The sequence below is a fragment of the Colletotrichum aenigma genome (genome assembly GCF_013390185.1).
Source record: "Colletotrichum aenigma strain Cg56 chromosome Unknown KSG_Cg56_contig05, whole genome shotgun sequence".
Classification (NCBI taxonomy): Eukaryota; Fungi; Ascomycota; class Sordariomycetes; order Glomerellales; family Glomerellaceae; genus Colletotrichum; species Colletotrichum aenigma.
Window position 1 is genome coordinate 588,599 of NW_023500911.1, and position 20,139 is coordinate 608,737.

General features: G+C 50.0%; 3 protein-coding genes across 3 annotated transcripts; 1 reads left to right on the top strand and 2 right to left on the bottom strand.

Annotated features, from left to right (window-relative positions):
- Positions 1 to 3,148: 3,148 nt before the first annotated feature.
- CGCA056_v007812 (Ankyrin repeat domain-containing protein 50) lies at positions 3,149 to 5,998 on the bottom strand (the record flags this gene model as incomplete). Its single annotated transcript, XM_037323060.1, has 3 exons — positions 3,149 to 4,874; positions 5,268 to 5,570; positions 5,655 to 5,998. 3 exons carry the CDS (start codon positions 5,996 to 5,998, stop codon positions 3,149 to 3,151), a joined length of 2,373 nt encoding a protein of 790 aa, XP_037177863.1.
- Positions 5,999 to 10,821: 4,823 nt separating this feature from the next.
- Positions 10,822 to 14,189, bottom strand: CGCA056_v007813 (Vegetative incompatibility protein HET-E-1; the record flags this gene model as incomplete). Its single annotated transcript, XM_037323061.1, has 5 exons — positions 10,822 to 11,292; positions 11,341 to 11,393; positions 11,450 to 12,921; positions 12,969 to 13,752; positions 13,811 to 14,189. The coding sequence occupies 5 exons, from the start codon at positions 14,187 to 14,189 to the stop codon at positions 10,822 to 10,824; spliced, it is 3,159 nt and encodes a 1,052-aa protein (XP_037177862.1).
- A 484-nt stretch (positions 14,190 to 14,673) lies between these two features.
- On the top strand, positions 14,674 to 15,672 carry CGCA056_v007814 (uncharacterized protein; the record flags this gene model as incomplete). Its single annotated transcript, XM_037323062.1, has 2 exons — positions 14,674 to 15,356; positions 15,420 to 15,672. The coding sequence occupies 2 exons, from the start codon at positions 14,674 to 14,676 to the stop codon at positions 15,670 to 15,672; spliced, it is 936 nt and encodes a 311-aa protein (XP_037177865.1).
- Between the last annotated feature and the right edge of the window lie 4,467 nt (positions 15,673 to 20,139).

Consider the following 20,139-nt stretch of genomic DNA (forward strand, 5'->3'; position numbering starts at 1 on the left):
TGCATTTGCAGGTGTGCGTTTGCAGGTGTGCGTTTGCAGGTGTGCGTTTGCAGGTGTGCGTTTGCAGGTGTGCGTTTGCAGGGTTATGCATTTGCAGGCCTGCTTTTGCAGGGTCATGCATTTGCAGGCATGCTTTTGCAGGCGTGCTTTTGCAGGCGTGCTTTGCAGGTGTGCTTTTGCAGGATTATGCATTTGCAGGCGTGCTTTTGCAGGCGTGCTTTGCAGGTGTGCTTTTGCAGGATTATGCATTTGCAGGCATGCTTTTGCAGGGTTGTGCATTTGCAGACTAACATCTAAAAATTGCGGAGGTGTCCCCTGCCCACAGTGAAAGATGGGCATAATCAAGTATCCTTCAGAGGTAAAATAACCCTCGCACTGTAATAAGCTACATTGACTTCACTTTTGGTTTGCAAGCAGGCAACCACAGCCAGTGACGGACTGTTACGAACCGTATACAAGGATGGCAATCGACCGACCCAACTCGAGGGTTGGGCGGCAAGAACAGGACATTTGTACTACATGTGCAGGATCACGGGAACAACAGAAACTCATTCAGAAACAGGAAAACTATGATTCAAATCGCGCGACGATAAGATATGGATTTTCTTTGGATCAATATGACTGACCCAAGGTACAAAGGGACATCTTTCTCCCCTTCTAACTTTATTCCTTCGCAGTTTGCCGCCTGGAGGCGCACCTTGTTGACTGCCGTATGACTCTCACGGAGAACCATTCGAGGGCCAGAATGGCCTGGGAGAGAAACCTCTATGGCCGCCGATGAGGGTATATGAAGAGAGCCAAAGGGACATATTCAGGAATAAGACTTGTACATAGTATGACCTGAGCCTCGCCTATAGTCAGACTTCCATACATAGCTCTCCAGCAATCAACTTTGGAAACATCTTCGGATACTTTCAGCTTACCTTCCCTGCGTATAACTTGTTGATTCTAAAACTAATCACCTTCGCCTCGGAAGACCTGATCTACTACAGCTTGTACCTTACGACACGAACCACAATACAGCCTCAGATCCCTAAGCGTCAATCCCCAACTTCTGTTAGCAGACCCTACTGTCGGATAGCTGAGCGTAACACTAGTATTATTATTCCCTGTTCTGCACTAAATGGTCACGCCGGCCCGCACCCCTACTGGTTGGGCCGTAACAATGTTGTTGATGATATAAGAGCTGGGGCAGTGAACCTTAACAGTATCTGACCTGTAGAAGTTTGGCGGAAAGAACACCTTTTATTAAGATAAGCTCGATCTCGAAACATCCTTCTCAGCAATTGTACGTGTAGATTCTCCATCTTCCGTTCACTAATTTGCCAGCGATCATTCTTCACATGCTCAACCGCTTCTTCTTATTCTGGATAGTGCGCAAGCGCAGAACTTCAACTTTTTACATACATATAGATCTCTTTTGTCCAGCAGCAGCTCAGGACCAGAGTTAATTAATGACAATCCATTTTGTTGGTGTTCTTTAAGCCGCTAATATGCATAGATAAGTCAGGCTTTTTGATGGTGATAGTACTGTAGATCTCGCGTAATCCATGTCAGCCTCTGGAGACAACGAATCTTCAAGGATCTGAAACGATTTCTAATCTAGTCCCTCTAGTGACGATCCAGCTATTTTCTTAGTCTGATGCCCGATTGCCGTACAGTTTGGTGCAAATGTGTCTTCCGCTTCACAACACTCGTTGATTTGTTTTGAGAACTCCACACAGTGTCAAGAGGCATCGAAGTTTGCACTATATACACTCGTCAGCTTGACTCGAGACTTCCTATTAGGTGGGTCTCTTTGGTTGACTTGCCCCACACGGCCTGAGACTGAGCATCAGGTTCATCCATATTATGAATATGACGGAATGATCACATCAAAGACCCTTACGCAATGACGGAGTGTCTTCAAGTGCCAAGCTGAAAGCTGAAAGCTGAAACTAGAAGCGGCCATACTAGGGAATTTAATCATGCCTTAAACAGCTGCAAGTTGACATATCTAACATAAAAGTATCCTTCCTCCCAGACCCTTCCTGTGTCACGCGACGTATAGAAATGATGAGACTACAAGAGAATGCCTAGTTTTCATCCCACGATGCCGCTAGGGATACTAACTTGCAGCTAAGATACGCATGACACGTCCTGATGCACAGCCAATCAGCATAACTGAGCCCCTGATGGCTGACGCTGTTGGTCTATACTCATTAGGGAGCCAGATAATCTTCTTCCCCCACTCCATGATCCAAGTGCGGTCGGGACTAGTGCAAAGTCCACGTATTGCTGAAGATGATGACATCTCTCCACGAGGGTACAGCTATGTGCAAATTTAGTGTCCCCTTTGCACTCATTCTAGTCTGGGCGCACGAGCCAGGGGTACTTTACAGGACTTTGAGGTACAAGAGTAGGCCAAAAGTGGCCGCGGTAATACGTGCAATGTAGGGGACCAATCTGATTATGCTAGGTCGACTAAAGTCGCTGTAAGTAGTGATTACAGCGGAGACTCTGTTGAATATTCCCACAGTGTGCCAGACGACAAGACACAATCTTTCCTAACCCAAAGCCAAGCTCCATTTTCATTGCGCAAATATTCGAAAGCTTATTGGCTCTACAACTGTCCTTAATAAATAGTGGACTGCATCCCAACAATATTCGGACCACGTCGACCCACCGATAGCCTCTCATTCTACAATCATTCTAACTACGCCATACGCTACAGGCGTCAACCGTATTCTTGGCGAGCAGGCTCTTGAAGGAATTATGTCGTCAGCATTGGGCCACAATACAGTCGTTGCCAAGGGAAGGACGTCAGCAGAAAAAGAAAAACACGCTTTTCCCACAAACGTCCAGCGTAATCGGTCGTGGCGTTCGCTTCACGGAAGCCGCTCTGTTGCCCTACCTGTAGGTAAACTTGAGCTGTGCTGTTGAAGATGGGAGTCCCTGTCGAAGTCCTCAAGAACCGCATCATAGCATGAACGTCTCCATACGGAAAGCTCCAGTTCTGAGTCACACCATGCAACAAAATGGTCTAGAAAAGGATGTCCACTTCAGCACTGTGTAATCGGTTGACGGCGATTGGCTATGCAACCAGGGAGTGTTTATAAGGATGACTTCTTTAAAAAAACATGATTGATTCCTAATTAACCAACTTTTGCTAGCGGTCGCCATATTCATTTGCCCCTTTATCGAGAAGAAGCTGTACAACCTCTTGATGGCCTCTATGAGAGGCAGCCTGGAGAGCGTTGCTAAACCTGCGGCCTCTGGCGTTGAAATCTGCGCCTTGACTGAGGAGAAGTTCCACAATCTTTTGATGGCCTCTATAAGAGGCGGCCTGGAGAGCGTTACTATAGTCGCCACCCTGCGCGTTAACATCTGCGCCTTGACTAAGGAGAAGTTCCACAATCTTTTGATGGCCTTCAGAAGAGGCAGCCTGGAGAGCGTTACCATAGTCGCTACCCTGCGCATTGACATCTGCACCTCGACTAAGGAGAAGTTCCACAATCTCTTGATAGCCTCGTTCGGAGGCAGCCTGGAGAGCGTTGCCATAGTCGCCGCCCTGGGCGTTAACATCTGCGCCTTGACTGAGGAGAAGTTCCACAATCTCTTGATAGCCTCGTTCAGAGGCAATCTGGAGAGCGTTGCCATAGTCGCCGCCCTGGGCGTTGATATCTGCGCCTTGACTGAGGAGAAGTTCCACAATCTTGTGATGGCCTCTATAAGAGGCAGCCTGGAGAGCGTTGCTATAGTCGCCACCCTGCGCGTTGACATCTGCGCCTTGACTGAGGAGAAGTTCTACAATCTCTTGATAGCCTCGTTCGGAGGTAATCTGGAGAGCGTTGCCATAGTCGCCGCCCTGCGCGTTGATATCCGCGCCTTGACTAAGGAGAAGTTCCACAATCTTGTGATGGCCTCTATAAGAGGCGGCCTGGAGAGCGTTGCCATAGTCGCCGCCCTGCGCGTTGATATCCGCGCCTTGACTAAGGAGAAGTTCCACAATCTTGTGATGGCCTCTATAAGAGGCAGTCTGGAGAGCGTTGCCATAGTCGCCGCCCTGGGCGTTGATATCCGCGACTTGACTGAGGAGAAGTTCCACAATCTTGTGATGGCCTCTATAAGAGGCAGCCTGGAGAGCGTTGCTATAGTCGCCACCCTGCGCGTTGACATCTGCGCCTTGACTGAGGAGAAGTTCCACAATCTTGTGATGGCCTCTATAAGAGGCAGCCTGGAGAGCGTTGCTATAGTCGCCACCCTGCGCGTTGACATCTGCGCCTTGACTGAGGAGAAGTTCTACAATCTTTTGATGGCCTTCATAAGAGGCGGCCTGGAGAGCGTTGCCATAGTCGCCGCCCTGCGCGTTGATATCCGCGCCTTGACTAAGGAGAAGTTCCACAATCTTGTGATGGCCTCTATAAGAGGCAGTCTGGAGAGCGTTGCCATAGTCGCCGCCCTGGGCGTTGATATCCGCGACTTGACTGAGGAGAAGTTCCACAATCTTGTGATGGCCTCTATAAGAGGCAGCCTGGAGAGCGTTGCTAAACCTGCGGCCTCTGGCGTTGACATCTGCGCCTTGACTGAGGAGAAGTTCTACAATCTTTTGATGGCCTTCATAAGAGGCGGCCTGGAGAGCGTTACCATACATGCCGCCCTGCGCGTTGACGTCTGCGCCTTGACTGAGGAGAAGTTCCACAATCTTGTGATGGCCTTCATAAGAGGCGGCCTGGAGAGCGTTGCCAAACCTGCCGCCTCTGGCGTTGACATCCGCGCCTTGACTGAGGAGAAGTTCCACAATCCTTCGATGGCCTCCATAAGAGGCGGCCTGGAGAGCGTTGCCATACCAGCCGCCCTGCGCGTTGACGTCTGCGCCTTGATCGAGCAAACGCCTGGATACTGTTAGGAGTCCACCGAGACAAGTATAATAGAGATGTTTTGCTTCAGGGAAACTATAATTGAGAGACCAACGAAGATCAGGCTCATATAGATGGCGCCATCGTTCAAAGGTAGTCCCTTCCTGGAAGAAAGTTACAGCCTCCTGGACAATCTTGGTAGACGCTTCTGCTAGCCGAGCATTTTCCATTGTAACTTCCGCAGCATATGTTGCCAGAGGGAAAGTTGGTCTCATCATCTGGAGACTACAACCAATTCCTCTGATATAAGTGAAGCAAGTCCTCGCGATTGCGCTACTAGCAACTTCAAGTTTAAACTGGCCTCGGTCCACCAAATATTCCTTAACTGAAAAGTGGGCGAGCTGCACCTCTGTCACAGTTTCCCCATACTTCGTGACTTCGGCGATTGCTACCAAACTGGGGCAGTAAAACAGTATGTCGCCGTCACGAAGAAGCCTGCGTTCGACGTTGAACTCTGGTTGTCCTTTCTCTATTACTGTGGCAATCACATCCACCGCTTCCGAGACTGTCAGAGGTCGTTTGGCATGGACGAGAAACTGTAGAAGACGAAACGCATCGTCCTTAAGCTCCAGCGGTATGTTCTGGAGCATGCGCTTATACGTCTCGTCGAGATCCCGGGGCAAATTACTTAGAGCTGCTCTGATGGCCTGAGGGTGGAGACATTTGGCGAGACTGTCCAGCTGACACGCCGCCTATCGAAACCTAGACTAGTGATTAGAATTCGGTAATTTATTATGATGTATCCTGTAAACTCACATTCCGTTGGCGCCGTCTCCAACTCGGCTGCGAATTTGATCAAGAAGATCGTGAGGTATTTTTTTATCCTTGAAATCAGGCGGCTGCTGGAGCTCATGGTCGACATAGGAGCGTATATCGGCGTTGACAGCCTCCTTATCAAGCAGCTTACAGTTGCTCTCGCCGAAATGCCGAGGTATCTCGCGTTGAAATTCTGCTTCAGGCCGCCCGGTCGCAATCACCTTGACGCTGCTTGTGTTTGAGCCGGAAGCAAGGCCCCCAACCCAGGAAAGGAGCTCTCTTCTCGTTATGCATTCGTCTAGAGCGTCTAGGATGACAGCAACCTTTAGGGAACTCTGTAGCATCAACTCAACACAGGCTGAAAGAGCACTGACGTCTGGTTGTCTGCAGCCCTCATCACTAGATATAAAAAGATTATCGAGTTGTTTTGCGGCCTCTGCACTGGCATAGTAAAGTTGAAACGCTAATGAGCGTAGTAAGTCCTCAAGCTTTTGCTTCCTTATGTTGTTGAAATCGAAGAAGAACCTTAGTGTATAGTGTGCGCCTGTTTGCTCGAGATGATCAAGAATTATCATACTCAGAACTGTTTTGCTACATCCGGCAAGTCTATAGAGCCATAGGTGTTGACGTTGTCCAGCCTCCCACTCGCAGAACGCAGCGTTTTGCAGCAGCTAACTTCTAGTGCCAGCGTGCCGGCATTCTCGCGCTCTCATGGCGTTCGTGGACGGATCTGCAGGTGATAGCTAGCAATAGAGCTTCTCAATATGCTGATCGTTTCTAGAGGCTATCACAGCAGCCTTCGTTCTAATCACATCTTAGTGTACACAGCTGAGATATTCTTGAACTATGACGAGTTAGATAGCACGAATCAAACTTGAACTGTCATACTAACTCTGGCCCAGTATAGCCCCAATTAGCTTCTCCTCCTCAACTCTGTTGGGCGGAATCTAGCGTAGGAGGTCTGTCGCATAAGCAGCCGCCGTTATCGCTGCAAACCCTTGCTAGTTCTTATTCTTGTGCGAATCAGAGTAGTTGCAGATCCCTCAGATCACTAGACATAGGAAATAGTTCATGAGACCAGCTGCCTCTATCTCGAAGTATAGGACGCCCTTTTCTTTTGCCAGATTATCCCTAATAGTGGCGTTTTTTATCAGTTGGTTCGAACTAGCAATCAATCTGTAGTGGATAGCGGGGTTATCGTTAAGTTCGTCTCGTTCAGTCTGATACACGAGGTGAGTCGGATTATCGCTGCATGCGCTATCGCATTCGTCTACTGAGTTTAGATGAAGGACACTGGATTGATATAGCCTATTGCTGTGCGAAGGGGGCCGCGCATATCTTTTTCGTAGGCGAGGCTACTGTGCTAGTGCCTTTTCGATATGCGCATTAAGCTGATGCCCCTCCATCTCATACTGGCCCTTTAGGGCGTTTACAGCTGTTCGAAGCGCCATCAGTGGTTAGTCTAAGAAATCCATGTGTTCAAAGGAGACGACGTCCTGGTTTTAGACAAGCTTGCTGAAATCGTACTAGAAGACGCCGCCTTTACCTCTGTCACGACTGCTAACCATAATATCGCCAAGCCGCACATCATGCTTCAAGCTGGGCGCGCCGCCGCCAATGCCGACCATGAGCCTAATATGCACGTTAGGGAAGCTGTGCAGCATGCCCTGAGCCACTACCGCTGCTGAAGTTATACCATACTCCCTGTCAGGCAAGACGGCGACCACTATATTATGACAGCTGATCCTGCCTAGCGTATAGCTGTTATTGTTGCAACGTGTGACAGAAGGAGTGTCTTCGTGCTTCTCGTTGAGGAAGGCCTTCGCTGCGTTAAACTTGGTGGGAAGGGCGCATATCCAGCCGACTGTGTATTTTGTGGTGTCTGCTATAACTGACGCTTAATCACTGGTGAATAACAAAGCAGTAGCTGTTGATAATATGCGAGCGCATACGTTAGGGAAGATGTTAAGGCAAGGTTGACGAGGGAGAATAAATAGCAAAATACGAAGTAGGTCAGAAATATGAGAAGCGGGGGCGGGCTGGCCTTTCATTCCCAGCCTGCGTGAAATCAGGCTCTAGGTGTGTGACATAGTTGTCAGCACCTTTATGCAGCAGAATGCAGCAGAATGCAGCAGGCTGAGCATTCTGCAGATTTGATTCGTCATGTATGCTGGCTGCCTCTCAGCCACAGGTCTTGGGAGTAAGATACCTAGGCATCTGGAGGCTAATTGCTGCGACCGATAGGATTTCTATTCCACACTATAATCGACTGAGGGAGAGGTGGATCTGATGATGTATATACCTGAACGACGTCAATCTTCAGGTCCTGCGTTAATGAGAGCTTGGCCGGCAAGGAGTGCGCTAGGCTGTGAATTGCATCCAACAGCCTGCTGCTGTTTAAAGTGTTATATCCCCCAGGAGGTGGATTTTCCTCAGGGATTTAAGAACCCATCTAGAACTTTCTATCACCGCTGTAGACCTACCTAATAAGCTAGACTGAAGCCTATGCAACACTATCATCTGTTACTTAAAGTGTCTATTTGCTGTTATTAAATGCTTGCTATGTTTTATCTCCTCTTTGCATTATCCGCCCTAGCTAATAACTGCGACTATGGCTGGAGATGATTAGCTGTATGAAATCAGCGATAATGAAAGTGATTATCAAGACCTAGACATCTCCGACTCCGACGGTGAATTGAACCACGGCACTTCTCAGCGCAGTCAGCTTCCACCTGTCCCCAGAGCGTTCCTGTTCTTGGACTACTGCAGATAGGCTCCAGGCCAGTCATACGATAAACAGCCTTCGCAGTTGATGCTTTGTACGATGCAGTGGAAATTAACCCTAAACAATAGAAAGGCTGTGGAACAAACCGAACAAAACCTTGTCGTAGCCCTAAGCGACTTTTGCAAAGAAGTACTTATATTTAAGATCGCTGAGATTATTGCCTCAAAAAAGAAATCCTATAAGACTAGTGCGACGATAATAGTCATGTTGGTTCCTAACGACCAGTCTGAAGACAAGATCACAAAGCATTTTCTAGGGCAACAGATTGATTAGACTGTCACTGAGAGACAGCTGCAAGGATGGAGCCAGCTTCTCTACGCCAGCAAAAGACTGAAGGTCTACGTGCAGCTGGACTATGTGGAGAGTGCCTCCACAGGCCGGCCTGCTGGACGGGGCGCCATAGCGATTAGGCTTGCGGAACGAACTGCACGGTTGGATGCTGAGCGGGATGCTACTGGCGAGGTTGATCTATAGAGGCCGGTCTACCAGCTCATAAGATATCCAGGAGGCCTATGCGATAATAGGCAATAGTGCTGGCAGGATCGCGCCTAAAAAATGCACTACAAACTCCTGGATTATTATATGAGGGAACTTATGAGATAGGTACAGCAAGGCTATAAGCTAGAGACCTATAATAATATTCCTAAGGAGATCTAGGCGCAGTTGTATGCCTAGGAACAACAGGGTTGCAAGCGTAAGCGACAGGCTTCAGGGTTGGACCTAACTAGTTATATCCCTATGATCATCCACAACCATAACTCAGACTACTCAACATCTTCGAACAGGGCCTCACCAGATCATAGAAGCTCCCCACCCCTGCGTCTGTCACCTCTCTGTGTACCCAGGCTGAGGGATGATGCTGTTGAGGCGTACTGCGAGTGGCACTATTCTAAAGTAAGAAGCGAAACCTAAAAACAACATTTCGAGCTGGCGTACAGCCTGACGATAGCGAGGGGTCTGGATCTTAAGCTTGTTCATAAAGATAATAATGCTCAGTTTTACATCAAGCAGGGTGTGCTGGAAGGCGTGGCCTGCCGATAGGTGTGGGATATCTAGGTGTATATAGGCTAAGAACAGGTCGTCTGTGTAGCATAAAAATCGAATTTGTCTGTTTTGCCTCAGTCTAATAGTTCGTTAATCGAAATCGAATAATTGCAGAAGTAACCCCTAGCACTCTTCTTTTGCTGGCTGACAACCATAACATATTCCTCCAGAAACAATTAGAAATCTGCGATAATAAAGCCTTAGTGTTCGTTCCACACCTGCCGGATGAAGTTCTTCAACTCGCCAAAGAAATGCTTAATAGGAATGATGTCAGGTGAATAGGGGGCTGAGTAAAGCAGTACTACTCCTGCTGCCGTGCATATCTCCCGTATACGATCTGAGTGATAGAAGGATGCGTTATCCATGATCAAAACAGACCGTGGCTTGGGCTAACGACCGCAATAATGCAAGAGTGTCTTGATGAAACTCTTAAACACCTTAGCGTCTGTCGATCCCTCGAAAACCCTGAAGTGTATCACCCTATCCTGAGTATAGGCCGGCAGGATCTGGTACCTACGACTGCAGTGAAATCGCTTGATTTAGCGTGGTTGCTTCCCTTGAGGAGCCTAGCCCTAACGCTGTATACTGATGCTCTTATCCACCCTGGATTTGTTAATAAAAAACACCTGCTCAGAATGGTACTGTGAGATTTAGTGCATAAATTCATCTCGCAGGTCTAGGTTACACTCTTGAGCGATATTCTATATGGCTTTCTGGGACTATTTGTCCTGCCTTAAGGTCCTACTAATGCTGAAGCGGGACACGTCAGCATTATAGTGTTTACAGAGGAACGCAGCCATCTTATCTAGGGTCAGACATAGGTCAACAGCAAGTTGGCCGCGCAGAGCGCTTAGCATGGGAGGCGTGATCGACTTTAGGCGGCCGGGAGTATTTATCGGAGTCTCTGCAGCCCTAAAGACGCGTAGTTTCAAGCGGATTCAGCGTACTATTTGTAGATTACATCCGACCAGATTAGCTATGCTGTCATTAGTGGCAGTCGTTTCGCCCAGCAACTTACTGTAAATTATATTTTGAAGAAGATCATGCGTGGAACGAGCAAGAAAAGGCCCTATAATCGCAAAGCCTGTTGCTGACTCTGCTGACCTTCGCTGGAGTTGCTGATAGAGGGTTTGGGAGATCCTTTTTGGACATTGTGGTCACGACTTAACTGAGAGGCCACGGTGTTCATCCGTTCCTGGCGTAAGCCATTTCTGGAGTAATCAACTCGGTTCCCTGTCAGTACCATGTATGGCACTGATGAAATACACACTGTCAATTTTGCGTCCGTGCGCCCAAAGAAACAAGAGTGTGTATTTCAACAGGACATCTTTTTCGCACTTAGCTGTAGGGTCCGGCCGTTAAAGACCCTGTAACTACGTCTACGGCGCCAAAATCAGTGAGGAGTCGATTTCTAGAACATGGGTCGAATGCTAGATTGCGGGTGAAGCCCTCGAGCGTCTGCCAGGGCGCGCCTGTGGCAGCGTCCCAGAGCCGGACCGTGTTGTCGCCCGAAGCTGACGCCAACACCTGGCCGTCCGGCGAGAAGGCTACTGCGCTGACTGAGTCTGTATGGCCCTCGAGCGTCTGCCGCAGCGCATCCCAATCAAATTTTACGCCGTGAACATGAGGCAGATTCGGTAGGTGTTGGTTGCAACATCTTTCCCGGACTTTGCTTGCAACCGGACAGAACAGTATCAACGCCGCATAGATTTGAAGCGGTGTCTGCTCAATCATAGATCCAAAACTAGCCACAACATTGCTTGCATCTGTGATGAACTCCCTTAGTTCTGCAGGTGCATTAGGATCCTGCTATGAGAAGTGTTAGCCTAAGTATGGCGCGACAACACCACTACTTACCTGGCACATCTTTAGAAGTTGCTTAATCGCGGCGGCACCGTCCGAAACCTTACCTAGAAGTGCTAAAACTTCCAACCAATGAAGGAGGTGCATGGTGAGGAACACATACTGTAAACGTCATCTCCTAAATACCCTTTGCTTTGTTGTAAGTGGTAAACCCAATAGAGGCATGCGTACTGCAGATCAGCAGGGATATATTTATTCATCACTTCCTTCTTGATCTCATCACTTTGCACGTCTGGCTTTTGAGTATTGCAGATATCTCGCCTGAGTCCCTCTTTCATATGCTGAATGCATTTTGCTGCCAGCGTAGCGTGTGTTGGTGTAAGACATATTCCGTAGTCACGATGACTTGAGCCCTCAGGGCTAAGCAGAAAGTCACTAAAAGACTTATGCAGGAGCGTTACGGGAGTATCGTGGCCACGAGGGACGCTGAGGACAGCACGTAGGTGATAGAGCCACAGAGTAACTCTACGCATAGGGATGCCAAGCAAGGCCGCAATCGCCTTGGATGGCAGAGGAGACGCAACCAGTACAAGAGCTCCCAACAGATGGCATAGTTCCGTTCGGCGATCTTCAGCCAGCGGCTTTGGTTTTTCATCGGTGTTGTAGCTGCCGAATAAGACGTAGTGGAGAATTGGCCGGTAAATTTGATCGAGCTGGGGAGTGCTGCTGTCGCTTTGATGAAACCAGAGGTCTAGTTGGTCGACTGGATCTTCCCGTTTATCTGGATCATCGATGAAGCGACACAGAGTTGCTGCATAAATGAATAGGGGTGAGGGTGTTGTTGATAGCTGAATCAGACGATCGAATTGTCTTTCATCCGGCCAAGTCTCCTGGATCTCCCACCTAGCCTTGATACTCGCAAATCTCTGTTTGAGAAAAGTAGCAATATCAGTCCGTGTGGCGACCTGATGCTCCGTCTCTAGATCAAGACTTCGAGAGCAAATGCCACGAAAGGCATCCGCTATAGTAGGCCTGCTTGTCACCAATACCCGCAGGCGCACCGTGCTGACGGTACTTAGTTTCGCAAGAAGTTTTAAAACCTGCCCTAGGTGACCAGGGCGCTCGCACTCGTCCAAGGCGTCAACGATGATAACCGTAGTCAGTCGGCGGGTGTCGAGGGATAGATCTGCCAAGGGGCGCCACAGCAGTTGGTTGAACTGGTTTTCAAGGCCTTTGCTTTCCACCGCTTCTCTGTTGAGACCGCTGAGAGATTTCCGAAGACAGCCTCTAAAGGCAGGGCTTTCCTCGGACAGCTGCGCAGCAAGGGTGGGAAATAGCCGGGTGGTGTCATTGCGGCCCTTTTCTCCCCTTTTGAAGAAGTAACCAGCAACAAGTCGTTTCTGCTTGGCCCAAGAGTCTGTGATTGTCCGCGCAATAGTGGACTTCCCGGTTCCCGCTGGACCCATAAGCCAGAATAATGGTTCGCCAGAGTCATCGTCCGCCCAATTGTGAATCGTCTCCTGAATGCGTACTCGAGTCCCGGTCTCACATCTCGGGCCGTCTTGGAAGTCCCCACTGTCGCAGCGCGCTTCATTGACGACGGGAAGGTCGAGAGGTAGACTATTACTTGTTTCCCTACGATGCATCAGCAAAAGTCTGCATTTAAGCATGAAAGAACGAACATCTGGAGCTGAAGTTGTTCTGCCGAAATGTCACGGTGGTCCCTCGAAACATCGAGATGATCCTTCGCAATCGACAGAAGCGACTGCATGTGGTCATAGTTTTGCTGTGCTGCTTTTCCGATGGCTTCTAGGGTGTTCCGCGAAGCAATGCTATTCAGAATATTTGACTCTTCTCGTATAATTCGCTCTCGCTCTTGTATATTAGAGATCATTCCTTTCAAGTTGTCGTATTGGATAACATCGCGACTGATGTTAGCAAGCCACTTTCGGTAGAATCGGCGAACGGTCTTGATCTGAAACTCAAGGATGTGTCGGTAGAGGTCAACGACATGGCCGTGTAATTCCGCCTTCAGTCCGGTTTCGAGCAGGTTTTCTGGCCACAGGAGACGTTCAATTTGGACGTAGTATGGAAGACGAGAGGCGACATACGATAAGCCACCACGGTTAGCCTCCTCTGCCGCACTCGGATTGGTGAAGACTGGTAATAAGACACACATCCCAGCCCAGACAAGGGATGCCTCAGGAGACGCCTTGACAGCCTCATCAACAAGACTCTTCATAGTCAGCACGAATTGAGCAGTCTGCTGAACCTGATCCCTCAGAATAAACTGGTTCCCGAATATGGTATACTTCGTTCGCTTGTCGTCGGCGCGTCGTAGGCCACGGTCGGTGATAGTCTTAAGTTGAGCACAACGCCTGTCGGGATCAGTTTCGATTCGGTTATTATGTCGGCGCTTAGCATCATGCTGTTGAAGCAGTCCTTGTATCCCGGGTGCGCTAGGCTCTGGCAAGGAACTAGTCTATACATGCGTATGGTGTTACAGAATATCAGGCAGGCTTACCTTGCTCCCCTAACTCTTGAGACAGAAGTATCTGGTATTGCTCCACCAACTGTGCATCTTCTTCCCGCAGAGCCTCGTAAGCACGACTCCATAGCGAAGACACGTCTTCTGATGGCGGGGGTATTGTTTGAGGGAGCGATGTGATGGGACGCGCTGTTGGACTTGGGACTCGATCAGGCGTCACGAAAGCTAGTGTTTCTGTAGCTTGAAGGGGCCTGGAAGACGAGCTTTGGGAGACGGCAGCTACCGAGGCTCTGGCTTCTGCGAACGATGCTGGCGTCGAGGGAGATTGGTCGTCACGGACGGTAGGCTCACCCGTTTTGCTGCTCCCAAGGCGGAAGAAGCCCTTCAAACGCTGCAGGGGTTTTGAAGGGCTCATGACGGACCATAGGCTGATTGAGATCGATAACAACAGAACTTGATCAGGGGAGTATTGAATTTGTTCCCAGTAAGATCAGGAGTGCTTCTTCAAGATGAGGGGGTGATGAGGCTGTGGCCATGCAGGCTGGGCGCCTGTTGGTCCAATCGCACAGCCCATAGGCTAACGTGGATGCGTAACAACGCATGGCTGCGACTAAACGCCTTCGCTTTCTGCCGAATTTGACCCCTTTTACTAATGCGAAGGCCTGGCTTCGAAGGGAAGCTAGGAAACAGCTCTCAGAGGTAACGCAAGACGTCGTGATAATAGTCTTTGTAGCTCGAGTTCTCAGAGACGCAGCCATCTTGAGAAGAGCGGGGCGGGATAAGGACGGATGCCCACGGAAGTTTCGGAGTAACGTTCCACCGCTCCTTGCCACATCCAAGGCTAGCGAGCAGGATCAATCGAGTCAATTCCAAGACTGGCATCCACACAGCCTTAGAAGATGGCGCCCACGTTATCGAAGATACAGCGGTCAGAGCTCCAAAGCGTCATTATTAATAAGTTACAGGGCAACGAGGTCATAACGGATACCGAAATTTCTCGGGCAATAGTCCCTTGCACAACACGAACGATCCGCACCGCTCGATCGAACATCCTCAGACATGGCACGATTGACCCTCCTCGTAAGGCTATGGGCCGACCGAAAGAGATGACGGAAAATATGTGGCTAGCTTTGAAGAACCAGCTGGAATGCAGTCCTTGTATGAGTCAACAAGACACGGCTAATTTTCTCTTTCGACAATACCAAGTAAAGCTATCGCGATGTACCATTGGAAGGGCACTGAAACGAGCCGGCTGGAAGAAGAAAGTTACACAGAATGTCGCAAAAGAACAAAGCCAGGATCTCCGTGACGACTACATCGACCGGCGATCGCACTACAAGCTCGACCAAATGATATTCGTAGATGAAAGCGGAAGCGATCGTGGTCTGGCGATACTAGGCTGTGGGTATGCTCCGAAGGGTGTGACGCTGAAACAAACCAAGAGGTTTCATCGCGGGAAAAGAGCCCAGATTTTGCCAGCATACACTATCGATGGTGTCATTTATTGCGAGGTCTATGAAGAAAATATAGACACCGAGGTATTCGAGGGCTTCCTTGAGAGGCTGCTGCCTTTCTGCGGCAGGTACCCCGCGCCGAGATCTGTTATTTTCATGGATAATGCTTCGTTCCATTTTATTTCCTAAAGGCTTAAGGATCTCATCGCCCGGGGAGGCGTGCTAGTCGAGTTCCAAGCGCCATACTCACCAGATCTAAACCCGATCGAGTTTCTGTTTGGGTCAGTCAAGAACCGCATCAGGAAGATGTCTCTAGAAGACGAGGATCTCATTCAGGGCGACTTCAAATCATACCTCCTGATGCAGATTAGAGTCGTTGGAGGGGACAGGAGGATAGCCAGAGGACACTTCAAGAAGGCCCAGATCGATGTTGACGGGGCCTAAAGACGAATGAAGATATTGCTCTACAAAATATCCTTGACGTTAGGTGACATAGCATCCCAACCGCCATGCTCTGCCAAAAATGACGGAACGTGAGAACCGTAGCACCATGAAACACCAGCCTGAACTCCGTGCTTGACGTAGAACCATTACATCTGTTCCTGACTAGCTGCGAGCATGTCTAGGTCGTAGCCATATGCCAACGTCAGCCCCTCCGCCATGCTGTAGTGTCTCTTCTGCTCGTCTGTGCTGACCTGGGATTGCTGCCACATGCTATATGCCCTGACTGCATCCTCTCTACTGCGAAGCCAAACCTATCCTTTGCAAGGTGTCGACTGGAACACCAGTCTGGGACAGGCAGGAATTTTGCTTCCACCAACAACATACGGATGGCATTGGACGAACCTCGCATCAGACGACGACAGGTCCTAGTTACGTCTTGTCTGCTTTCGATGACTTGACCTTTCCTCTTCTCGTAGCTCCCCTTTCTTCCGGCTCACGTTCATCTTCTAAAACCAATCGACGAAACTCACCCGGAAAATCGTCGTGTCCATTCATGGGCCTCTCTGCTTGCAGATAATCGGCCAGCATCATGGTGTAGTAACAGACGATAGTGTGTCCCCTCATGTTGCCAGCAGTGGTCTCCTTTTGTACACAGCCAGCTGGGGCAGCGCATCAGCGCATATGCTTGTCTGATATAGGCACCTCAACCTAAGCTGATGGTTCTGGCTTCTAAGTCTGCCTCCTGAGTGGCTGTTGCTCCTGCCCGGCCAGACTTACCTGCGTCTACGCTTATGTAGTAAAATATATCAGTAATAGTGATCTTCTTTCCCTCGTCCAGGAACTTGCTCCATTTACAAAGCTGCCGGGTGACAAGGGGCCAGTCAATATCGAGTTTCGGAAAACGCTTCGTGATGTTGCCGGTTTTACGGTCGGTCACAGATATTACAAGCTTCGTGGCTTCCTCCTTCCACGGTTTACCCGCACTTACGGCAGCCACCTTGGGCTGCAGGACGTGCTTCCAGAACTTGCGTGGCGATATCACCACGTCGAGCTCTGATTCGCCAGCCTGCCCCCAATTCTTCGCGAAGAGCTTCCACTCAATATTATAGCGTATGATGGGCTCGTTCTCATACGACTGCTCTGGCTCCCAATCAGCATATAGGACGAACGTGAGGGCGGCGCCAGCAGGTCTCAGGCGGCTTCTATGCGCCACAGGCGCGGGTTGCGATGCATTGTTGTTGTTGTTGTTGTTGTTCTATTTAACGCCGTGGCGGCAAAGGCGCAGCCGCCCTTGCGGCCGACCTCCCGAGGGGTATATGGCGTGGAGGGCCGCAGGCTCAAGCTATATACTCTACAGTACACGCCTCTTCCAAACGTCCTCCAAATCTTGCCTATAGGCTGCTACGTGTTCTATCCGTCCCTAGTTCCCGCTGGTTCCCTAGTTCCATTATACTCGTCAGTTCCTCTACGAGGAGGGGGTTCGTTACTAAGGCCCAGGTTCAGGCCTAGGCCCTAGTACCGCGGGCAGATCTTCTGGAAGAAGTCTGTCACGCAGAGAAAGGCCCAGAAGCCTTCATGATCAGTGGTTAGCCCCTTGTAGTACCGATCAAGAGATCCTATTGGTCCTATAGGCTCCTGTGGACTAGAAGGGTGGAGGGTGGGCCACTGAAACCTCCTCACTAAGGTCTTTCGGCAGTAGACTAGGTGGTCTACCTCCTTTGCCTCCCCACAGGAGCAGGTAAGCAGTGCTTCTGTATAGTTAAAGCGTTGATGGTATTGTTCGAAGTCTCCATGGCCTGACCGGGCTGCTAGGAGATGATGGAGTATAGCCCGTGGTAGGGCTAGTTCAGGAGGGCAGGCGAGGGAAGCCTTAAGCCCTAGTTGGGTGTAGCGGGGTGTTGCCTCTTGCTTCCACCATTTTCTATACTGGCGGCATATGCGTTCTCTAGCTAGCCGTTTGATCCCTGACAGGGTGGCTAGTTGGCCCCTAGGGGCTGGCAGGGTTGTGCCCTCCTTGGCTAGGCTGTCTGCTTCCTCGTTCCCTTTGATGCCTTGGTGCCCTGGTGACCAATGGGTTCGTATGTCATACATCCTAGCTGCCTCTTGGATCTCAAGGAAGGCAGCTTGTGAGGAGTCTGGGACCCTGCCTCGGATCCCCTGGATAACGCTGGTATTATCGATACAGATGTGTATAGGCTGGCCCTGGGAGGTAAGGAGGGCTCGTCGGAGCCCTGCCCTCGCCCCCTCAGCCTCCCCATCAAACACTTCTGCTAAGCCGAGGCGGCCGCAGCCCTGGGCTATACGCTTGTTCTTACGGTATATAACAAAGCCAAACCCTGTGGCGCCATTAGGGGCTTTAGAGCCGTCTGAGTAGATAATAGTATGCTTCTCTGGTACAGTCTTAAGCCAGGCCTGGAAGATCCTCGCTGCTATTTCCTTCGTCTTTGTGGCTATAGGGTTATAGGACCCTGGGAGGTATTGCGGCTGTAGGAGTGCTGGCCTTGGACACTTGGGTAAGAGGCCAGCTGTTCTTTGGAGCCTGGTCTGCTGCCGCCCTGGCTGCAGAAGCCTTGGGACTAAGGGATGTTGTTGGTCAACCTTCTGTAGGCGTGTAGCAAAGCGTAGTCGCGCTGCCTCAAGGGCTACCTCTGCTGTAGGTAGGCCAGCATCTCAGATGAGGGCACTGGTTGGTGTGGTCCTCCAGACAGGTAGGATAGCCCTTGCTGCTGCTGTGATAACTTTTCCAACTCTACAGGCTAGGCCCTTCTGTCCTGTGCCAACTGTAGCTATCTGTAGAGTAGTGCTACTGCTAGTATTAGTGCTGCTGTTCAGGGCTGGTCTGGTTAGGCCTGCATACCAGGTCTCCGCTCCATATAGGGCTATTGGGAGGGCGCAAGCAAGAACTGCTTTTCGAACTGCAACTGCTGGGAGCCCCCCTTTAGTGTTTGTTAGGTGCCGTAGGAAATAGGCTACCTTCTTTGCTGCTGCTACCTTTATTGCTACATGGTGTTGGAAGGTGAGTCTCCTATCAAACCAGACCCCTAGCCATCTTATAGGCTTAGTTGAGGCCTTAATAGTTAGGCCTCTCGCTTGGATATCTGGTAGGTCTGTTGTCTGTTTATGTTTTCTGCTGAAGTGGATTGCCTCACACTTAGCTGGGTCAAAGGCGACTTTATTTTCCGTTCCCCAGCTGAGGATACTAGTGATCTCCTGGCCTAGGGCTGTAGCATTCTCTTCTAGCGAGGGGCTAGTAGCTACTAAGCCTATATCGTCTGCATAGCCAAACCGTAGCTTCTGATCGTCAGCTAGGATATCAGCTATATAGAGCAGGAAGAGGATAGGTGACAGCGGAGAGCCTTGCGGTAGTCCACAGGAAAGAGGGAAGTCCTCAGTAGTAGTATCCTCTAGCCTGACGCAGGCTGTTCGGCTGGAGGTGAAGGTGTAGACCAGTCTGATCAGGCTGCTAGGCCAGCCCTGCTGTCGTAGCCTGACAATAAGTCGGTTTCGTAAGACGGAATCAAACGCCCCCTTGACGTCCATTGTTGCTAGCGTCGCAGTAAGCCCTGTATCTAGAGCCCTCTCAATCTCATGGGTTAGACAGGTTGTGAGGTCAACTGCAGCCCTCCCTGGTAGGGCTCCAACCTGCTGTGGGCTGGCAGCCCCTTCTAGGATAGTAAGGTAGGCCATCCTTTTTGCTATCAGCCGCTCTAAGCCTTTGCCTAAGCAGGATAACAGGGATATCGGGCGCCAAGACCCAGTCTTAGAGAAGTCTGTTTTCCCCGGCTTCTGGATCATAACAACCTCTGCTTTGCGGAAGGGTCTAGGGAAGTAGCCTACCTGTACGCAGGCCTGGAAGAGCTGCTGTATAGGCCTAGCTACTAAACCCCAGGTGCATTGTAGTAACTTTGTAGTAATCCTATCAGTCCCAGGGGTTGTAGTCTCTGTTAGAGTAGCCTGGCGTACTTCCTCCATACTAACTGTATCCTGCCAGGGTATAAGACGCCTTGCGACTACTGGAATAGCAAAGGGGTTCCCAGGTAAGTCGTCTGCAGCACTAAATCGCTCTAATAAGGCCTTTCGAAGGGCCTGAGCCTTATCGAGGCTATTGCTGATCGTCCGTCCTTCTACTATGAGAGGTGGGGCTTTAACTGCTAAGCTAGACTTCCGCCAGCCTAAGATTTTATACAGGTCTTGGTCTGTCTTAACCTCTTCAATCTTAGCTATCCAGTAGGCGCGTTTTGCCCTTCTGACGGTTGTCAGGAAGACTTTCTGCTCCTCTAGGACAGGGGGAGGTATAACTAGCCCTGGTTCTTGGGCCTGTTGGCGCCTAGCCTTAATAGCAGCTCGGTGGGCTTCTGAGCAGTCTTCTGTCCACCAGGGGGCTCCCCTGCCCTGGTTAGTCCGTCTCTTACCTACAGCTTGAACGGCTGTGTGGAAGAGACTAACCAGTTGGGCAGCTAGAGTGTC